General features: G+C 36.6%; 1 protein-coding gene across 1 annotated transcript in view; it reads left to right on the top strand.

Moving 5' to 3' along the window:
* Positions 1–17,632, top strand: part of ABCB5 (ATP binding cassette subfamily B member 5) — an 83,647-nt gene extending 66,015 nt beyond the window's left edge. Inside the window, exons 22-26 of the mRNA XM_011364480.2 lie at positions 5,926–6,082; positions 7,560–7,757; positions 9,706–9,912; positions 15,349–15,495; positions 16,677–17,632. Coding sequence (XP_011362782.1) covers positions 5,926–6,082; positions 7,560–7,757; positions 9,706–9,912; positions 15,349–15,495; positions 16,677–16,874 — 907 coding nt within the window. The 3' untranslated portion in view covers positions 16,875–17,632. The remainder of the gene's footprint in view (positions 1–5,925; positions 6,083–7,559; positions 7,758–9,705; positions 9,913–15,348; positions 15,496–16,676) is intronic.
* Positions 17,633–21,018: the final 3,386 nt, after the last annotated feature.

Genomic DNA, 21,018 nt, shown 5'->3' with positions numbered 1-21,018 from the left:
ACTTGCTCTTCCGTCTGCCTGGTATAATCATTCCCCAACTCTGCCAAGCTGCCTCTTTTTCACCATCCAGTCCTCTGCTCCTAAGTCCATTCATCAGAGGGACTTTTGCTATGGCCAAAGTAGTCCCCTTGCCCTTTCTCATCATTTCTACTCTATTACCATGTTTTATTTTGTGTAGAGTACTTATCACTATATTAAATTATCTTTTTGTTTCTGTATTTATTGGGTACACAGACTGTAAGCTCAGGGAGGGTGGAGCTTAACCTGTTTTGGTTACTAATATTTCTCTAGAGTCAAAAACAAAAGCTGGGCATGTAGTAGGCACATGATAAACATCCATTGAATCAATCAATCAAAAATAAAGGAAGAAATTTGGACTGCATAATTAGGCAATCCAGTCATTCTTAGAAATGTGCTTCCAGAGTCAGTTTCTCCACATTAGTCCAGTTTTTCACAAATTCTATTTTTCTTCCCTTCTATATCCACACATCTGACATCAGGTGCTTTACGAGAAGGACTGGGTCTAAATCAAAGACAACCATTTAATATAAAAATAGGATGCTTACAATTGGGAGTCTACTTCTACATATTGAGATTTGTTTAGGTTAAAACTAAGCAAACAATTTTCTTAGTTAAAGAATGATACAATCTCAAAATCATGCTGATTACTATCATGTCTTCAAGTGATACCAGGCAGGATGTTTCTTGAAAAGGCCTTTTAAGACTGCCAACCATTCTGTTTCACATGATAGTCACTATAACAGCAAATCTTGATCAAGTCCTTACTCGGTATTAAGGATTTGTCATGCACTATCTGATTAATCCTCTCACCTACCCTGTGAAATGTTATGATTCCTCTTTTACAGATGGGAAAAATTAGGACTCAAAGAAGTTACTTAACTGGCCCAAAGTCACTTAATCAGCAAGTGGCAGAGCACAGCTTCAAGTTCATGATTCAGTTTGTCAGAAGCTTTGCTTAGTAGACATTAGTATTGTCATTATAATTACTATTATTATTAATTCTGCCAAGACAAACTTTCATAGAATCTTTCTATAAAATTATTATTTTTAAAAAGTCTTGCTTAGTTTTTGAAACATTTGAATATCCAGAGCTGTGCTGATTCTTAACATAAATGGAACAATTTGCTTAATGTTATTTTATGACCCTAAAGTATAAGAGAATCAAAAGGCTCTGACACAAAAATTCCTTCTCCAACTGGCCTACCATACTTCCTAAATTTCTTTTCATTAACTCATTTAAAAAGGTCATTTCTGAAGACATAGCATTTTAGCTGTCAGAACATATGTAGGATATTAACATAAAAGCAATGATTAATGAAGAGTATCACATTGGTGTTTCTCAGTGCCCTGAAGGAAGTAAGAAACAGGGAGCTATCTGAGCTAGAGCTACTGGTATCACTTTTTATTTGAGTTTTATTCAACCAGACTACAGACAAAGTAAGGATACTCATACTTTTATAGTATGGACTAAGGAGAGAGTCTCTGGGAAATATGGGTACAGGGCATGCGAAATGCGAATAGATGAGATTTGTCTTCAACACCAAATTCTTCTTAGAGACCCAGGGTGGCCCCCAACTACCATGAATATGTCACAAGTGTCCCTTTAGACATACTAAATTATACCTGTCTTAGAAGACTCTGTGCCTTCCAGAATCTAGGGTGACAAACAGCTTTCTATCTAATCAACTGACTGAATGGAAGAGGTTTACAAAGAAACCCCCCTCCACACACACTAAAATCCTCCTTAGGTAAAAAGAACTTTGTGTCATTCTCTAAATCAATGGTTTCCTAACTCACAAGACAAGGAGCTATTTAAAAATGCAAATACCCAGAGCTTACTCCACAAATTTAATTTGCAGATTTATACATATGGTATAGGACCAGGAATCTACATTTTACCAAACATCCCAGATTATTCTGAGGCACAGGATCTAAGGATCACACTTTAAGAAATATGAGCACAGGAACTAGATCCCAGGCTGCTCTCCATAGTTGCCTAAAACCTTAGGGTTTTCTTTTGGCCACTACCAGAAACCTCCTAGAATTATATAAAAATTAGGAATACATATTTTAGTTTATTGTTAAAAATAAAGCTGTCTTATTCACCTTGTCAAATGTGATGTATTTTCATGATTTATAGCTATAGGGATGGGTAAACAGTCTCTCTTTCAGAAATGACAGTGCTTTAGAAAGGGAGATGCAAACAGAGACTCACAGACATGAACAATAGACTAGTGGTTACCAGAGGATGGGGAGAAAGGGGGAAGGTAGATGGGATAAAAGGGGTCAAAGATGTGGTGACAGAAAGAAACCTAACTACAATGCAATATAAATATGCCTTACTGTTGAATTGTACCCCTGAAACTTACTGGGTTTTGTTAACCAATGTCTCCATAATAATAATAATAATAATAATAATAATAATATGCACAAAGGGAGGTTTTTTAACAGTAGAATCCCTTGATGTGCTCATAATATTAGTTTATCAGCATAGCTACTATCAGCCTTAGCTTTTTCCTCTAAAAAAAAGAAAGCAACATACGCTTATGGTAAAAGCTGTCTCCATCCATCTCTATTATTGTAGAAGTGTCTCTAAAATGAGCTTTTTATAAAAGGTGATAACATTTCACTCTGCTGCCTTTCAGGGAATGATTTAGAAAATCTCTTGTTTGGGTTCTCGTACATATACGTATAGTAAAACTCTCCCCCTCTGCCTCTGTTAGCCCTGGCAACACTTTTGATTCACTTCACTATAAAAGTGCAGGCTTTGAGAAATACAGAATAATTTTCTCCTGTCTGATTTTTAATACCTTTAGGTTAGTTTCTAGCTGACTTGTCTTCTGCAGTATAGTCCAGAAACCATTAGTGACCAGCAGAGGTTTCTGTAACTCTCCACACCCTGACTTCAGAACTTTCTTCTTTTTCTCTGTTTCTTCCTCCTTTGCTACACATATTAGCAGGAAGCTAAGTAGATGACATGGCTACGAAAGCATCAAGGCATGACAGCCTTCGGTACAATGATAATAAAAGTCACAGCTTTGAAAATCATCTGAGCGGCAGAGTCAGGCAGCTCATGTCAGGCAGCTTAGTCCTCCAAAATCCAAGCGTAGTTCTTGATGGAACTTGTATAAGACGTTGAATGTTCAGTGTGATTACTGGTCAAATAGCAATATAGGCAGGTTTTCAATGAATATTGATAGTCGGTTGATAGCTTGAAATAATAAGGGACAGAAAGAAGCAAAGTAGACCTCTACCACTATTTTAATCTGGTAGGATCTTTTTTGTGTTGTTCCTAGCGAAAGGATCTTTTTAAAAATCCCAATTTTATTTCAGCAGCAATGATAAGCAAAGGGATTCCCCCATTGCTGGGATGTGATTGAAAGCATCAGTATAGTGAAGATGCAGTGACAATGGCCCCATGAACCTATGGAAAAGCCCTAAAACTAGAGAAGAGGCCTAGCATCTGCAAATCCTTCCCAGACCTGTTCCTACTCAATATTCTCCTCCCTCAGCCCATCAACCCAAAGATTTTTGCTATAAATTCAGCATAGTAGTATAAATCCAAAAAAGGATAAAGTATAGATAAGAGTTCTTCTCCCATGCACAATTTAAGCTTACAAAGGTTATAGAAGTTAAATTTTAGGTTTTTTTAATTCCTATTTTACATACTTATGCTTCGAGAGTTGTGCAATACGAAAATCATTTCTGAACTGTGGAATGTTACTTGTAATCTTATTTATAGGCATGAAGGGGGTATATAAACAATTATTATAGATTAATACTTAAACAAATGTGTTATTTGTGACTTTAAAACATTTGTCATTATAGTAAATCATTCCTTTTGTATATCCCCAATAGGTGAAATTCCCAAGACAAACAATGGCATAGGAAGTTCAGTTCAAATGCCTTCAGGAGTCTGGACCAGATTTGAAGGATCTGGCGTAACTCTATCATGGAGCTACAGCACTTGTTGTTGTGCAATAAATGCTTTTTGAGTGGCAGTGAATTACAGTGAAGTTCATTCTAGCTAATTAAGCCAGACCGTTAGAACAGATTGTGTAGCCAACGAGCAGACTAGCCTTGGCCAATCTTTATACAGAAGCCACCTGGGGGAAAAAATATAAAGGAAATTAATGTCCCTGGCTCAATCTCCAGATAGTCCCATCATCACAAAGTTTGGTTCCTCAATATAATCCTCATCAACGTCAACCCCCTCCCACCTACCATTCCCTTAACACATATGCAGTAAAGATAGCACTGGGGCTTTTAACTGGTACTCTCCCTCCTCTGTTGAAACTTTTCTTCTTGCTCTACTGTGCATCCATTGGGTCATGTACCTCTCAAAAACACACAAGTTCTAAATGGAAGGCCCTTCTCCCTTGCTCGGTAAATTTCCATTTTAAGAGCAACCTAACAAAGATAGCATCCTCGGCTAATTTATGCGTAATGCTTAATCGACTTTTAATGGTGCAAATTTTAGGACAGGTCAATGTTTTGGCTCATCTCAAATTCGAGGACGGAAGTATTTTCTCAATTGTTCTGAAAAGTCTCTGTCTGTGTAGGACTAGAATCCAGGTCCCCCAACTTACAATCCAGCTCTTCTCATCACCTCACTTGCTGACTCTTGGATTAGACTGAGGCTTAAGTCTAATTCAGTTCGATTTTTTTCTTACATTTAAAAAAAATTTAAAAAACCCCTTTGATGTGTTACCTAAACTCAATAACCACTTCTGATATTTGTAGCTATGTATTAAGTAAGTATTTTGAATGGCATTTTGAGCCTTAAACCATTTCTGTAAATCTTACTACTAAAAATGCTTTGACATCACAGAACTAGTGGCTACAAAAATTTTAGCATCCAGCATCCCGGGAAACCAGTTGTTTTTATATTTTATACTGTGTTTGATCTTTGTAAAGACAAGATTCGGGATCTGAGGTCTGGGTCACTGAAGACATTGCAACATCATTCACCCCTTGGTAGCTACCATCCCCGGAGACATTCATAAGAGGCCCACATGTTTACCTTGCTGTGATCCAGCAGAGCAGACAATCCTTTTGCTGACTAATGTTTAAATATTGCCAGTGAAACTTGTCCAGTCTTAGCTGAATTATACCTTTAGCTCTGCTGAGATGCATTATTTTTCATTTAGTAAGATGTTTTCATGTCTAAAGTGAAAAAGAAAACAAGAATAATATGTAAACATGGCCATGTGATATGCCACATTCCTGTGAATATTCTGTATGCTTCCAAATATCATTTGCATACATACCATTTAATAATTAACATGGTTTGAAACTGAGAGTGTAATCTATAGCAAATCTAAAAGATCAAAGTTCTTCTTCTAGTCTTGCTAAGGTGTATTTTAGTCAGATTTTATTTTGAGGACATTAGTAAAGTATAGTCTCCATGCTTTGCTCTCTTTAAATCATGTTGCACTTCAATAAGATAACCAATCATCTGGCATCAATTATCTGTCCCAACTGTATTACAGTATATGAAAAAAAATTCATATCTACTGTATAAATTCAGATCTCACCACTGGAGACTCATTCTTCCTATTGTCAATTGAATTATTTCTCAAATCTCCAAGCAACTTAGCCTTATATTAAGGTGGCTAAGAAGTTTTATATTCACTAGTTAGGGGCTTTGATCTGTGTCTTTAATTGGGGAAGAAATTTTAAAGATTACCCAAGCTTCAAAGGTTATTTTGGTGTACAGAGCAAGAGATAATCACTGTGTGGTAGAAAATTTCAAAAGAGATATCATTGTTGGGCCTTCAGTATTAACGGTGTCTTCTAGATCAAAAGATAATATTTCTGTGCCTGCCTTTTTTTTTTCTTCTTTTAAAGCTCCGATGTTTGAAATGGGCCTAACTAAGATGTAAATGTTTCATCTTTTGATAGAGTTTTTACTGCAATTGCATATGGAGCTATGGCCATTGGAGAAACACTTGCTTTGGCACCTGAATATTCAAGAGCCAAATCTGGGGCTGCACATCTGTTTGCTTTGTTGGAAAAGAAACCAACTATAGATAGCTGTAGTAAAGAAGGGAAAAAACCAGTAAGCACAACTATATTTTTAAATATCTACTTATTGCTAATTGTCCATATGCATGCTCTCTAGAGACTTAAAGGAAGGCATTATTTGATAACTTTGCAAAAAAAAAAGTGCTATAAGGAATTAAAAGCTTGTATAAAATAATTGTAATGGCTACTAAGGGAGAAAGGGGGTCTTATCTGAATTAAATTTCACCTCTACCACTAAAATACACATATGTTATATTAAACAATATATACTTCTAGTTTATTTGCCTAGTGCCATGAGAATATTCTTGAACAAAGGATTTACATATTTAATTTTATTTAGACAGCGAACGTTTTAGTTTTGGATGAAGATGTGCATTAAGGTTTATTTGTTTGTTTCTGTGATAATATATACAAAGTAAATAATGCCCTGTAGCTTCAGACACCATTTTTCATGGGAAATATATCTGCAAACAGAAGAGAAAAAGCGAGAACTATATTGATTAAATTTACACACAAATACACACATATGCATGCACATATTTAGCCACGAACTCTAAAAGACTGTTAAACAATAGGGATACTGTATAATTTCAAAACAAGCCTCTCTATGGTAGTCTTATGTATTAAAAATATATTCAATTTTAAGACTTCTAGATATTTTAAATTTAAAATTAAGAATAGCTATTAGGTATATACTTAAAAGAAATTTTTCATTTAAAATTATTTTCCTCGAGAATTTTAACAACTTTATATCTATGACAGCTTAAAATAGTACATTATCACTAGAGCTACCTAATTATTAAAAGGAATGCTGGTTGTTAGTGATAGTAATTAAAAAATCTGAAAATTCTCAAAATAGAATGTTCAGAGATACATTATAGTCAAAATAAGATTTCATACTTGTCTTTTGGAAAGTAAAAAGATATAGGAAACTTTTTTTTATTCCTAGGATTTAGATGTATAATAATAATACCACTCTTATTTCTTTGTAAACATTACAATACAGGGATCGAGTGTCTCATTGATAAATGTCTTCACAGAACTATATACATGGCATAGACTTTAGAAATGCTTCTTATAAAGACTATAAAACTGTAAAACATGGTCCAACTTATAAAAATAACATACATACAGTTTATTAAGGACACTAGCTATTCTGAATTAAGCAATAAAAGTCTGTAAAGCACAAACTAAATTTTTTAAAAAGATATTTTTATTTAAAGCAGCTAGTCAAACAGCTAATCTGAAGATTGGACTGTGTCTGAGCAGCGAAGCTGAAGGAAACCAGTGTTTTTAAACAACTTTGTGAAGTCCAGTAGTGAAGACAGCAAAAAGTACAGATATAAAAACCTAAACAAAAGAGACAGAAACCTATGTGCAGTCAGCAGCTCTATAGACAGGAATACGGTGTTTAAAATTAAAATGGTTGTACACAATTTTCAGTTAAGTGCTCAGCCAATGTTCTATAATGTGTTACAATCCTTCTAAACGCTGCCAACTTTCTTTCACAGGACACGTGTGAAGGGAATATAGAGTTTCGAGAAGTGTCTTTCTTCTATCCATGTCGCCCAGATGTTCTCATCCTTCGTGGCTTATCCCTGAGTATTGAGAAAGGGAAGACAGTAGCATTTGTTGGGAGCAGCGGCTGTGGGAAAAGCACTTCTGTCCAACTTCTGCAGAGATTTTATGACCCCATGAAAGGACAAGTAGTAAGACCGAATTTAAATACAACTTATCTGGGGGTTAGTGGTGCTATTCTTAAACATTCTCTTTGGCTTAAGTATCCTTACCGGTTTGGGTGGGGCAAACAGTACAGTAGTTAAAAGGGAAAGAAAAAAAAGAGAGAGAGAAAGAAAAAAATTGTACCTTAACTAAGAGGACAAACAAACTAATAACAGAAATAATATACAGGCACACAGTATAATATATATGACTTACTGTTGAATTTGTACACGTGAAACTTGGATTTTGTTAATGTCACCATAATAAAAAATAATTAATTAAAAAATAAAGTATAAAATAAAATAAAAAGAAATAATGGAGGCTAAATACAAAGACCCAAAGATTCTTCAACCATATGGCAGTAGAAATTTTGATCTTAAAAGCCATGGAATTCTTTTAAAATATAGGCCACATCCAGGCTCTTTCTTTATTCTGTTCTGTTGAAGACAGAGATAGCTTCCTCTGCCTCCCCGGTTCAGGCTTTCTGCTGTTCCCACTGGCCATCTTCACCTCCCCCTCCCCAGTTCTCAAAACCTTATGCATGATTAGGGCTTACCTGAATCAGCTCTATTAAGTCCTGCATTCTGATCTCCAAAAAATGCAACCTCTTCCTCCTTTGAACTCCAAGGACTGTTTTTCTCACCTGGTACTTTTCTTACTCTACCTTATATTCAGGTTGTCAGTTATCCTCTCTACCCTAGCCACCACCACATCACCCACATACGCAAATACAACTTCCTGTTCTGCCTCTTCCTCCCTGCCCCCGAAGAAAACTATAAGCCTCTGAAAGTCAAAGGCTGTCATATTAGTCCTTCTTTTCCTGTAATTTACAGTCTTTTCTCCATCACAGATTTGCAGTGACTATTCGCAAAACGGAAGGGTCCAAAATGGCTGGCTTCCTTGTTACAAATAACAGAATCAACAATGAGTGCCAACATTAGGTAACACTCATCTGTTAGCACATAGCATATGACACCCCCTTTTTTAAACCCTCCAGTGGCTTCTTACGGCAGTTAGAATAAACCATAGTTTATACCATTAGTCAGGGTCCTTCATGATCTGGCACCACCTCTCTCTCCAGACTCCTCTCCCGGCACCACCCCCTCATGACTGTGCACTGCGTCAGTCTCACTGGCTTCTTTATGTTCTTTAAACACCCTTTTAGGCCTTTGTTCTCGCTGTTGCCCTGGTTGGAATGTTCTCACTCTAACTTCTTTGGTGGCTCCTTCTCATCATCTATATCGCAATCTAAATACTACTTCCTTAGGTAGGGCTTTTTACTTAACTCTCTAGAAATAATGTTTCCACCCACCCCCTTCCTTCATCCTCACATCCTCAGTCACTCTCTACCCCATTATCCTGTCTTCATGACACTTTCTTTATCTGAGTTTATTGAGTTCTTTGTTAGCATGTGTGTTGCCTGCCTCTCTCCATGAATGTTGTCTTGTTTGCCACTATTTCTATGGTGCCTAAAGACCCCCCTCATGTAGTAGGTTTAATGTTGCTTTATGTCCATGTAAATAAATATAGCTTTGTGCAAAATGGCATATTTCTGCGTGTAGACTACTATATCAGTCTATACCTACCCTCTTTCTGGGCTGTAATAAAGTGGGGTCCTGCTACAGTAGAGGCTGGTCATTTTCCATCTAACTTCAGTACAGAGTAGCAGGCTTTACTCCAAACGCCAGGCAGGTCTCTAGAGTATATGGCCATTCTTAGAAACATCAGGTAAGTTTAAGAGTTGGCATTTTTGTCAGTTACATGCCATCCACTTCTATACAACATATGATTTATGAGCCTTTCTTAGGTAACATTATACTACTAAATAGCTCGAATGCCTAACCTTCTCGTTATGATTTGTATATGTTTGAGTACCGTGAACTGTAACTTGAAACAGTGATCTTCACATACCATTCTCCATTCTGCTTTTGGCAGCTATTTGATGGTGTGGATGTAAAGGAATTGAACGTACAATGGCTCCGTTCCCAAATAGCAATCGTTTCTCAAGAGCCTGTGCTCTTCAACTGTAGCATTGCTGAGAACATCGCCTATGGTGATAACAGCCGTGTTGTGCTCTTAGATGAGATCAAAGAAGTAGCAAATGCAGCAAATATCCATTCTTTTATTGAGAGTCTCCCTGAGGTAAGAAAATATCTGAAATCTTGAACTACAAAGCTGCCAAGTAAGCCTAAGTAGTTTACTGGGCCTAAGTGTTTGTTTTTCGTGCTCCTTGGATTATACAATTTATTTATTGCCAGCACGTAATGTATAGTCAGATGTAAAAAGCAAAGTTTGAGATTTTTGTGTGACCATTTTTTCCAAAACCAAACTATATTAATATAAACTGAATTAATTTTCATATTTTGATTCTTCACCTTCTACCCATTTACACTCTATTCCTGTCTACACCACCATCATCCTCCTCTGGACCACTCCAGTAGCCTCTCGATCTGTCTTCGTGCTTCTACTCTTGCCCCTTTATAATTCTTTTTCCTCACAGCAACTAGAGGAATTCTTTAAAAACATAATTTAGAACATATCCTTCCTGGCTAAAAACTTCCTAATGGCATCCCATTGCACTTAGAATAAAGTGCAGGGGGCTGGCAAGGCCTTCTGCGATCTGGCCCTGCTTGTCTATCCACATCTTTTTCACCTTGTGCTTACTCTGCTGCCGCCATGCTGGCCGCTTGTCTTTCTCATGAGCATGCCAAGTTCTTCCCCACCTCAGGACATTAACACTTAATGTTTCTTCAGCGGGGCCCTCCTTTCTTCTGGCTCTTTGCAGAACTTCCAAGCTCTTTCAAACGTCACCTTTGCAGAGGCTTTTCTGGCCACCTATTTAAAAGAGTCCCCACCACTCCTACCACCTATCACATAGTCGTCAGGGTGCTTATCACAGTCTAAAATTACTCTGAGTGCTTATTGACCTGTTTAACGTCTCCTCACCCCACTAGACTGTTAGGTCTTTGCCTGCCATTTCTGTCACCTCTCTGTATTGGCTGTGACAGCTGACACAAAATCTCAGAAAACGTAAACATCTTGGCTAGCCATAGAGAAGAATTTAGTATAGCAGGCATTGATACAAATTCAGAAGTAGCACACAGGAGTGGGTAATTGTAATTTAAAGTGTTTGTAATTTCTGAAGGTTTAACCTACACACACAAATAAAATAAAAGTATAAATACCTACTTTTAATGAAAAACAAATTTTTATAATTTCTAGCTCACTTTAAAAAGAAATACCAAAGTTTAATAACTGTTACATCGAACAACAAATCTAGTGCCCTGTTCTCTGGGGAAAGGATAATGGTTAGCACACTCTCTTTTATACTACTGTACCTTCCCTCAGATGGTGCCTATAATTAGAAACAGACCATTAATACAATTTTCCTTACTCTTGAAGGTTCTGCAGTAGTAACTATAATAGAAAGACTAACATTTTTTATAAATATTGTGACCCTGTGAGTGTCTTTCAGTGGTGATTCTCTTTTTAACCAAAGAACTCACTGCATTGTTGATTCATGGTCAGATTATTATCCACATAACTCTGATAGTTTTTTCTTTATGTATGGTAAAATGCCATCCACTTTCTATTTGTATCATTTTTCTTTTATTCTTAAATTGTTTGTCTTTCATTCTTTTGATTGTACTATTTCTTAAATTTACCCCAAACTACATACTGCAGAGATTTAGTGTGCTAATTTTTTACAATAAACTTTGAGAACCAAGATGACGTTATTTCCTGAAAGAAAGAATAGCTTCCAGTTCAAGATGGTGAGTAGGAAGATCCTGAATTCACCTCCTCCCATGGACACATTGAGTCTACAGCTACATATGGAACAATTTCCTCTTTAACAAACCTAAAGCTGGATGACCTACACGTTGGGCAAATGAGAAGAAAACCACATCACAGCGGATAGGAGAGGGTGGGACACAGTCTTACCTAAACCCTACCCCCAGTGCAGTGACTCACAACCTGGAGGAAATTCAAAACCCAGAGCTTCTCTTCAAGGAGTAAAGGTTCAAACTCCACATCAGGCACCTCAACTTTTCGTACCTGCAACTGAGAGATGAGCCCCCCAAAATAAAGCTAACTTTGAAAACCACCATGTCTGGAGACCCATAAGATTGTACCTCATGGGTTTATGTCTGGACCCATGACTCATGTCTGGAGACCCATAAGATTGTAGCTAGCTGTGAGAAAGCTCTGAAAGGGCTGTGTGCTCAGACTTACCTGCTACAGGGCCAGCTCAGAGGCATGCAGCCCCCATTCCAATCTCCAAAAGGTGTCAAACTCCATGCCCTCCCCTCTCACACACACACAAATTTTGTATGTTTGGTGCAAATTTGTTTGGTGGCCAAAATACTGTGAGGCTAAATGCAGTCTTTATTAACCCTATTTGGAATGAATAATCAAATATTTCTGCACAGATATTCATGTATTTGATTACCAATTGCTTCCCCAGTCCCTTCTGGGGGTTTTAAATAATATATATACATCATATGTTAAATATATGTAATATATAGCACATACAAATTACAGTATATTTTCTTATAAAGTAAAAAAAAAGAAAGAAAGAAAGAAAAGAAAGAAATTCTTAAACAGATATAGCCCTGAGGGTTTCAAATAAGAGATTGTGGACCTGTCTGGCAATTCAAACCAGGAGGGTGAATACCAAGGAGTCAATTTGGAGTGTGCTAGGTAATACATCTGTGGTATATGTCATAGAGATGATCTGCAGGCGTTTGGAAATATCGGCCTGGGATATGAGAGAGGAGTTGAAGCAACACCATCTGGGTCTTGAGGCTCCTCTGAGAAACAGACCAGATGTAGATGTTACCTAGTCTCCATAATATTACACAGTGGCAGCTCTCAGACAAGCCACATCATGGTTTCTCAAATAGAACTTCAACCACTGGAACCATCCTGCAACTCCTCCCCAGGGCCCATGGGATTTTCCAGAATGCAGTTGGTTTAGTTAGACTCTTTCTGATGTTCCCTCCAGGACCCAATTGGCTTTTTGGCCCAGGTTCATATCGAGAAGCCATGCCCCTTGAGAGGCTCATAAAACAGGTGATTTCAGCATACTTACCATCCCACTGTTTGCAGAAAATTGATTTAGATTTTCAGTTTATTTATGTATTTTTAATTAAATTTATTGGGGTAACATGGGTTAATAAAATTATATAGCTTTCAACTGTACAATTCCATAACATTTCATCTGTATATTGCATTGTGCATTTACCACCCAAAATCAAATCTCCTTCCATCATTATATATTTGACCCTTTTTACCTTTATCTATCCCGCCTTCCCTCTGATAACCGCTAAACTGTTGTCCATGTCCATTGAGTCTCTGTCTTTTTTGTGTGTCGCTTTCAGTTTTCTATCCCACATATAAGTGAAATCACATGGTTCTCAACTTTTTCTGCCTTACTCATTTTACTTAGCATGATTATCTCAAGATCCATCCACGTTGTCGCAAATGGCAGTATTTTATCCCTTATGGCTGAGTAATATTCTATTGTATATATGCACTACATCTTCTTTAGCCAGTCATCTGTCGAAGGACACATTAGTTATTTCCATGTCTTGGCCACTGTGAATAATGCTGCAATGAACTTTGGGGTGCATATATCTTTACGAATAAATGTTTTCAAATTTGGGGATTAGATACTCAAAAAAGGGATTGCTAGGTCATATAGTAATTCTATTCTTAATTTTTTGAGGAACCTCCATACTGTTTTCCATAGTGGCTATACCAATTTACTTTTCCACCAGCAGTATAGGAGGGTTCCTTTTGTCTCCACAACCTCTCCAACATTTATTATTTGTCTTGTTGATAATAGCCATTCTTATAGGTGAGGTGGTATCTCATTGTGGTTTTGATTTGCGTTACCCTAAATTTTCAGTTTAAACAGGAAATTCATTAAAAAAGAACAACCTTCAGTTAAAGTATCTGAAAATGTTTTTAAATTGCTATTGAGACAATGTATATACCCACATTTATAATCTATTCTGCTTAATGAGGCAAACACATCTGAATTTGATTTTCATCTAATTCATTCTTGAGACTTACATTCCTGTAATCCAGAGGCGGCCGAGAAATGCAAAGTGATTTATAAGCTAGTACTGTATTTTCTTCAGCTACATAGAAGAATCCATGTACAATTTAAGCTAGACTGAGAAAGAGCTACAAGTAGCCCATTATCATACCTACCCAGTCCTCTCTGTTTTTGGTTTAAGATTGGATTCTCTCATTTTGATGGGAACTTTGCAGTATGTGGAAATGAATGACATAGTTTTATCTGCTTATCCTACCCTGTGATTCTAAATTTAATAAAATGCATTTTAGGAGGAAGGGGCCCAGCCTCCCAGTAGTCACAGAGGAGATAACTGTTTTCTTTTTAGAGCATTCACTTTAGAAAAGACACTTTTACTGGGCTTTAGTAATTATTCAGATACCCACTGTTTTATACAAAGCAAGCAACTGTGCATTTTAAATTGAAAAATGAACTTTGAATGAAGTAGACACATTTGTCATAAGGGTATGTCACAAGCTCTCTCAATACTCTGCCTAAATGGCTCCTCCTGAAGGCAGTCGGATATGGAGGAAAAGGCAATTCATTCAGTCTTCTCTAGGGTACTAAGACAAATGAACAGCATATAGTCACATGCTGCATCTTCTCTGTGATGCTGCTACAAGATCCACCTTTAGAAGGCTGTACACTTAGACTTGCTTTCCAGTGGAACTGATCCATCCACACATTCTTGTCTGGGTACCAATGGCATGTATTTGTTAGACAACTGGCAAGGGCGACTCAAAAGCAGTGTGAAACTTTGGAGGGAAGCAGAATCAATGGGACAATCTAGAAAGAAAGCAGAAGCCTCTTTGCACTAACTGAAATGACTAATTGTGATGTAGCGGACTGCGAAGGCTACAGGATATGAGACATTTCCTTTATCCTTCTGTGGAGGGAGAAACTGGAGAAGGAGTGGTTAGTAAGTAGGAGAGCTGTGGGAACATTGTGAAGTACTAAATGTCACTCTTATTGCCTGAAAAGCTGAACAGACTATCTCAGGATGCCAGCCTAACTTATTGTCAGGAAGACATTTGCACCACTGAGAACAGCAACCTGGCATCTGGAGAGATGTGCCCGTAGAGATTTAGCAAGAGCTAGAGTGAAGGAACCCAATGTTTAGATATTTTAAATCATTTTGACCTGAAAATGGAAGATAATGTAATTTAATGGAAAAAGATTTGTGTTTACTTGGAACTTTTTTTTTTTTTTTTACGAATAATTTTTTTCTTATGCTTTAATTCAAACAATTCCTTTGTAGGAGCAAAATGGCAAAGGTCTGTGTGTGTGATCAGATTAGATATGTAAATGAGATGTTAGTGTTTACTGCTGGTTTAGCATTTATTTCAACAAAGCACAAGAATAGATTTCGGCATTTGTTGGGACACAAATTTTCCGGAGTAGCAAAATTTGAAATATTTAGATGGTTCTCGCCCACAGTTGCCATGCTAATTTAAATAACCAAGCCTTGCTTTCTTAATTGCATGTTCCTGTAATAGAAATACAACACACAAGTTGGACTGAAAGGAACACAGCTTTCTGGCGGCCAAAAACAAAGACTAGCTATTGCAAGGGCTCTTCTCCGAAAACCAAAAATTTTATTGCTGGATGAGGCCACTTCAGCTCTTGATAATGAGAGCGAAAAGGTAATATCTTCTTCTTTTATCTCAGAATATAATTTGAAATATGAGAGTGGAGCACCATGGAAGAAATAAAGGTCAGTTTAGAGAAAGAAAGATCTGGGGAGAATTGTAGTCCTCAAGTCACCAGTTGTAATTAAGGTTTTGGCTTTTAACAAAGGGTAGAGGCTAGTAGGGAGGTGGGAGAGAGTTGGGACACAGGGCATCTCATGTTCTAGAAGGTTTTCTCTCTTGAATTTGTCTCATTATCAAAAAAAGGCCCAATACCTGAAAAGTTTCTCCACTTAAGGAAAAAGCCTGAGAAAAATAACTTTCCTATTTTATTATTATTCCAGTGATGCCAAACAAATTAATAAGGCAATGTCCATGTGTAACAGAGTGGTCTGCACTGCAGTGTCAGAGCCTGCTAGTTACTCCACTTTCTACAGACTGTTAGCTTAATTTCAGAGGGAAACAAAGAAGCAAACACACTTGTGACAACAGACCTACACTGCAAACTCCTTCAGATGTTTTAACTTTGCTAGGTCCTTGTCCCCTAGTAGTTTTTTACCCCTAGTAGTTTTTTACCCCTAGTAGGCACTTATTTGTTAAATCAACATTGGTTAAATAAATGATAATTATTAATATTTATCAAGCGTTTATTATATGCTGTTATCTCAGTCCTCACAACAACTTGATGAATTAGGTTATTTTATTATGCTCATTTTATAGATTAGCATACTAAGGCTTAGAAAACTTAAGCAACTTCCCTGAATTCTAATAGCTGGTGTCTGACATAAGAGTTCATGTGGTTAACTCTCACTTGATTGCTGTTTTAGATGATTATCATTTTCAATTTCTAAGAAAAAAGTATATTATGAAAGAAAAAAATTTGGGGTGGGGGATTCAGACATCTGGGCTGTAATCCTGGGTTCGTCAGTCTGTAGCGGTATGACCTTCGTCAAGTGACCTAGACTTTTCAAATCTCAGTTTACTCATTAGAAAAATGAAAATAACCCAACTTTTGGGGGTTATTGCAAAGATTTAAATGAGATATCCATTACTGGAACATTTTATATACTCAGCAAATATTGGTTTTCACCCTGCGCTCTCGTTTCTTCTACACATCTGTTTAACGTCACTGTAGCTGAGATGCCGTTTCAGTCATCTAACCTGAGCTAATGATCACAGGTCCTTCTCTCTTCCAGGTGGTTCAGCATGCCCTTAATACGGCCAGAAAGGGGAGGACGTGCCTAGTGGTTGCTCACAGACTCTCCACTATACAGAATGCAGATTTGATAGTGGTTCTGCACAATGGAAAAATAAAGGAATGGGGAACTCATCAAGAGCTCCTGAGAAATCGAAACGTATATTTTAAATTAGTAAATGCACAGTCAGTGCAGTGATGCTGTTAGCACACATTTTGATCTCTGTGTAATGCAAGGAAAGAGTACTTAGTAATTATTTGGCATGCTTTGTTCTCTTTTATTGCATGATCGATATCTAGGCTCATGCTATTCAAGTACAGACATGTTCTGTTTACACACCACGTTCCCTTCAGATTTTTAAAAGAAAACAGAAGTTTTCTAGAACTCGTGAGAAAATGCATCTATTCCTTACTTTATAAAAATATTCTAGCACATTTGCTTGTAAAGCAATTTTCTGCAAAATGAATCTATTTCCCCATCAACTTGTGCTGTAAAATTGGAAATATGTTCCCAGAGGGAAAAGTTAGTTAACTAAGTTGAAAGATTTTAGCAAAGAGAAAGGAAGATGTAGTTGGGCCTTACAGGAAGAGTGATTTTAATTTGGAACTTCCAGCATTTTGTAGCACATATTAGAGTCCTTTGAGCTAGTCCTTTGCTCCAGGCCTCAGGAATTTCTCTCATAATATCTTTCTCAGTTTCTCTCTCAATGGACATACACTGTTTCCCGAAATTATATTATGTCCTTTTGTTAGGGAGATAGGATTACAATGCAAAATTTTTGACAAATTAGGTAGTTATCTTCCACTTTACCAGTAAATGAAATTTCTCACATGCTCTTTCCTGAAAATTCCATTATTCTGAGCTTTGGGTTTCGCGGGATAAATCACAGTCCTACCAATGTACGAACATTTATTTACCTAAAATAAGAGCTCTTTTGTTATGGGTGAAAAATCAGAAATGCCTTTATTATTATTCAATCAAGTAATTTGTTTAAATTTTATATGTACCTTATTTTATATAATATATGTATGATTTAAAAGTTCTGTGTAAATAACAATATTAGTAAACCGAGTTATGCTTTCCATTTATCTAAATATACAATTTCATCTGGTGATTTTATTTCTATTCTTAATTGTATTTTCTTTCATTTACAGTGACATTTACAGCCAGCCTCTAAACTACGCTCTGCCAGTAATCTAAAATCTTGTGAAAAAAATTAAAACCACTGTGTATTATGCCCTCTCTTTTTTAAAAAATGCAAAACAAATTAGGATTGGCAGTTTGAGAACCAGATGTATTATTTAGAAGCATTAGCACTGAAACCTTAGTGGCCACTTTGCTGTGCATGGATATGGAACTCTTGGTGATTTCTCTTCCCATAGTAGGTGGGCAGAAGGAAAAGAGCAGTGTGAGATGGATGCGCTTAAAGCCTCAGAGCAGGAGAACCTCAGCCTCCATTTCTGTAATCCCTCCTAAATTAGCAGATGCCTGCAGTACCCATCTTCCCCTTGAACCTATCAACGGCAATCCAGTGGTCACACCTACAGATGTCAGTAAAACACTCTCCTTCCTAATTAATAGCCCTAGCTAATTTTATTAGCATTATATTTCAAAAGATTTTAAAGAATGCTCCACAGGCAGCATTTTCTTAAAGTGGCCGCGTTCACTGGAATAAGCAAATATTCTAAGCACTGGGGTCCCAAACAGTTTTCAAGGATCTGTGGGGTTATCAGCTGATGAAGGCAGAACGTAAGTAGAGGCCAGCTGCTTTCTAGGGATTGCCACAATTTAAAAGTTTAAATGGTTGTACTGTTCTTAAAATAGTTTTAAATATATTATAATTAAAACACTGGTTGTAATGGAATCAAAGTACCTTGTCCCTAAAGTTATTCTGATCAGCTATGGAATTACTTACTTTGATGAACTCAGCGTTTGAAGAAAACTTGTAATAATTTTTTCAAAATGAACAATCATTTATACACACCTTATCAATTTTATGACTTTTTAATCCCTATCTTTTTTTCAAAGCAGGGTATTCTATAACAAAAAGAAGTTAAATAGGAATTGAGATTTTTTTGCCTTAAAAAAAAGGAAAGAAAAAGGTACTATAGCAAATTTAAATCTAGGTTTTAAATTTTAAACCACTCAGTAAAACTCTTATAAATTAATTATTAAATAAAAATACATTTAGGTTTATAGCTCACAACTTGGTATTTACTTAAACTTTGAAGGGCGGATTATTCAGGGCACCAAGTCCGTCAATTTAAGATATGTTGTCTTCTTAAAGTACTTTGGATATAGTAGATATTCAATAAACAGTAGGAGATTCGATTCAAGAGTACAACTATCGTAGCAGGTGTGTATTATTGATAAAATGAGACATACACATTTGCTGAAAAAAATGACCTGATGAGCTGCAAATTGTTTTTGCTTGGATAATCACATGCAGGTATTCCCTACTATCTGAAAGTAGAATGTTTTTATGAAAACTTTTGTAAGCCAAAGTGGCATAAAGCAAAAAAGCAATTACCATTAATTTAGATGGAAAATTTTTGATCATTCCCAGACCCAAAATAACCTACCAAAATAACCTACCAAATCTTACCAAATATGCTTAATTACACTCAGTTTTACCCTAAGCATAACAACCTTACAAGTTCTCTTAGGCTTTTCTAATATCTTAGGAAACATCTTGCTAACAGATGCACAACATAAATCTAGATGAACCACAGATGCTCACAGACACAGTTCAAAGCCTTGATGCTGAGATGCTGAGACGTAGTCCCAGAGAAGGAGTTTGGCAGGGCCACTGTCGCTGCTCAGGGTGCACGCTGCCTCTCTAATCCCTCGCTGCAAAACAAATGCTGAACGTTATTTTCACTTGAAACATTTTTTTTTATAGAATCAAAAATCCTCTTTGGATTCTTTTGGTCAGCGAAAACAGGTGCTAATGTAGGTCTTCCCTAAAAGCAAAATGGCATAATACAAAATGTCGGAAAGCAGGAATTCCTGTATTACCATCACCTTGTCATGAGTATGATCAGTCATTGTTGACTCATTGGATGGTATACTTCTATTTTAGTCTAGCTGAAGTCCATAAAAGCTTTTTCTTTCCATTCACATGGCAATTTTAATGTTAATTAACTTAATTTTAATTTAATTAATTTTAGTTTTATCTTAGTTCAAGTTGGTGTTATTTAATTTTGAAATAATTTGGTACTTGAGCATACATTGCCTAATTTCCCACAGGACTTTAATCTATATTATGACACATTCCCTAGTCTTGACTACTTCCTGGTCTCAGAAAAACACTGATTTCTGCCAGTCGTGATTCATAGCCTAATACTTATCCAGACTGACCTCAGTTCAAACTTGTCCAAGTATCCTTGCCCTCTGCTTCTCTTTTACCTTTGGGTTTGGATACACAGTAGTGACAAGAGATAATAATGAAGCACTAGTTTAAAAAAAAAAAAAAAAAAAAAAAAACAGTGGGAGTGAGGAGACTTGTAAATACCTGGCCTAGAAAGTCCTAAATACAAGGAAAACAGCCGCCCAGAGAGGTCAGGATCTATCAGTGTCGTCCTCTAAATGTTAGCATGTTAGAGTAACCCTCCGCCATCGCCACATCTTATCCTTTGCAATATTCTTCCTTCCTAGTTGGGAGGGCTGTTCAGTGAGTCTTAAAATAATTGAAACACCAATGAGGGGACCAGTAGAATAGATTTAATTTAGCAAGGATAAGGTTGGCACATTTGTTAGTGAAAAGAAAACAAACCACAATGTTGCACCGGTTTTATAACTAACCCAGCCAACTAACTTTATATATTACCACCCCTTAAAACAAGCTGTGGTATGTTTTCATGTTAAGTTAACTTAGGTCATAGCTAATAACCTGGCTTTTAGCCTACTCAGTGTGTCACTTTCATAGTATACATCAAATGCTGTGAATATGACCTATTATATCATAGTATGCAGAAGGGTGCATAGGTGCTTTGCATATGATCTGTTGTATGAAAATATTTTCTGTTAGTATTGACCTGTGTATTCATTGTTTTAGTTTGAGCTCTCCCTCCAAGTGGGTTTGTGAAGTGGAAACATAGAATGATTGCAAAGTTCACTCATAAGAACAAGTCGAGGGAGGAAACTGGGAAATATTGAAGTAGAAGAATGAGGATAGAGGGATTGAGAGACACAATAGCTTTCAAGCCTTTATTTCCCTACCATTAGCAATAATCACCAGAAGTTTAAAGGTTCATTTGAAAGCCGTAATTTTTTTTTTTAAATGTCTGAATCACCAAACATCTCTGCATAGTACCTCAAGTAACATAACTTTCCTCTGTTA

Source organism: Pteropus vampyrus, unplaced genomic scaffold, assembly GCF_000151845.1.
Source record: "Pteropus vampyrus isolate Shadow unplaced genomic scaffold, Pvam_2.0 Scaffold4, whole genome shotgun sequence".
In the NCBI taxonomy this organism is placed as follows: Eukaryota; Metazoa; Chordata; class Mammalia; order Chiroptera; family Pteropodidae; genus Pteropus; species Pteropus vampyrus.
Note: the sequence above shows the minus strand (reverse complement) of the source record. Positions and strands in the feature narration are given on the sequence as shown.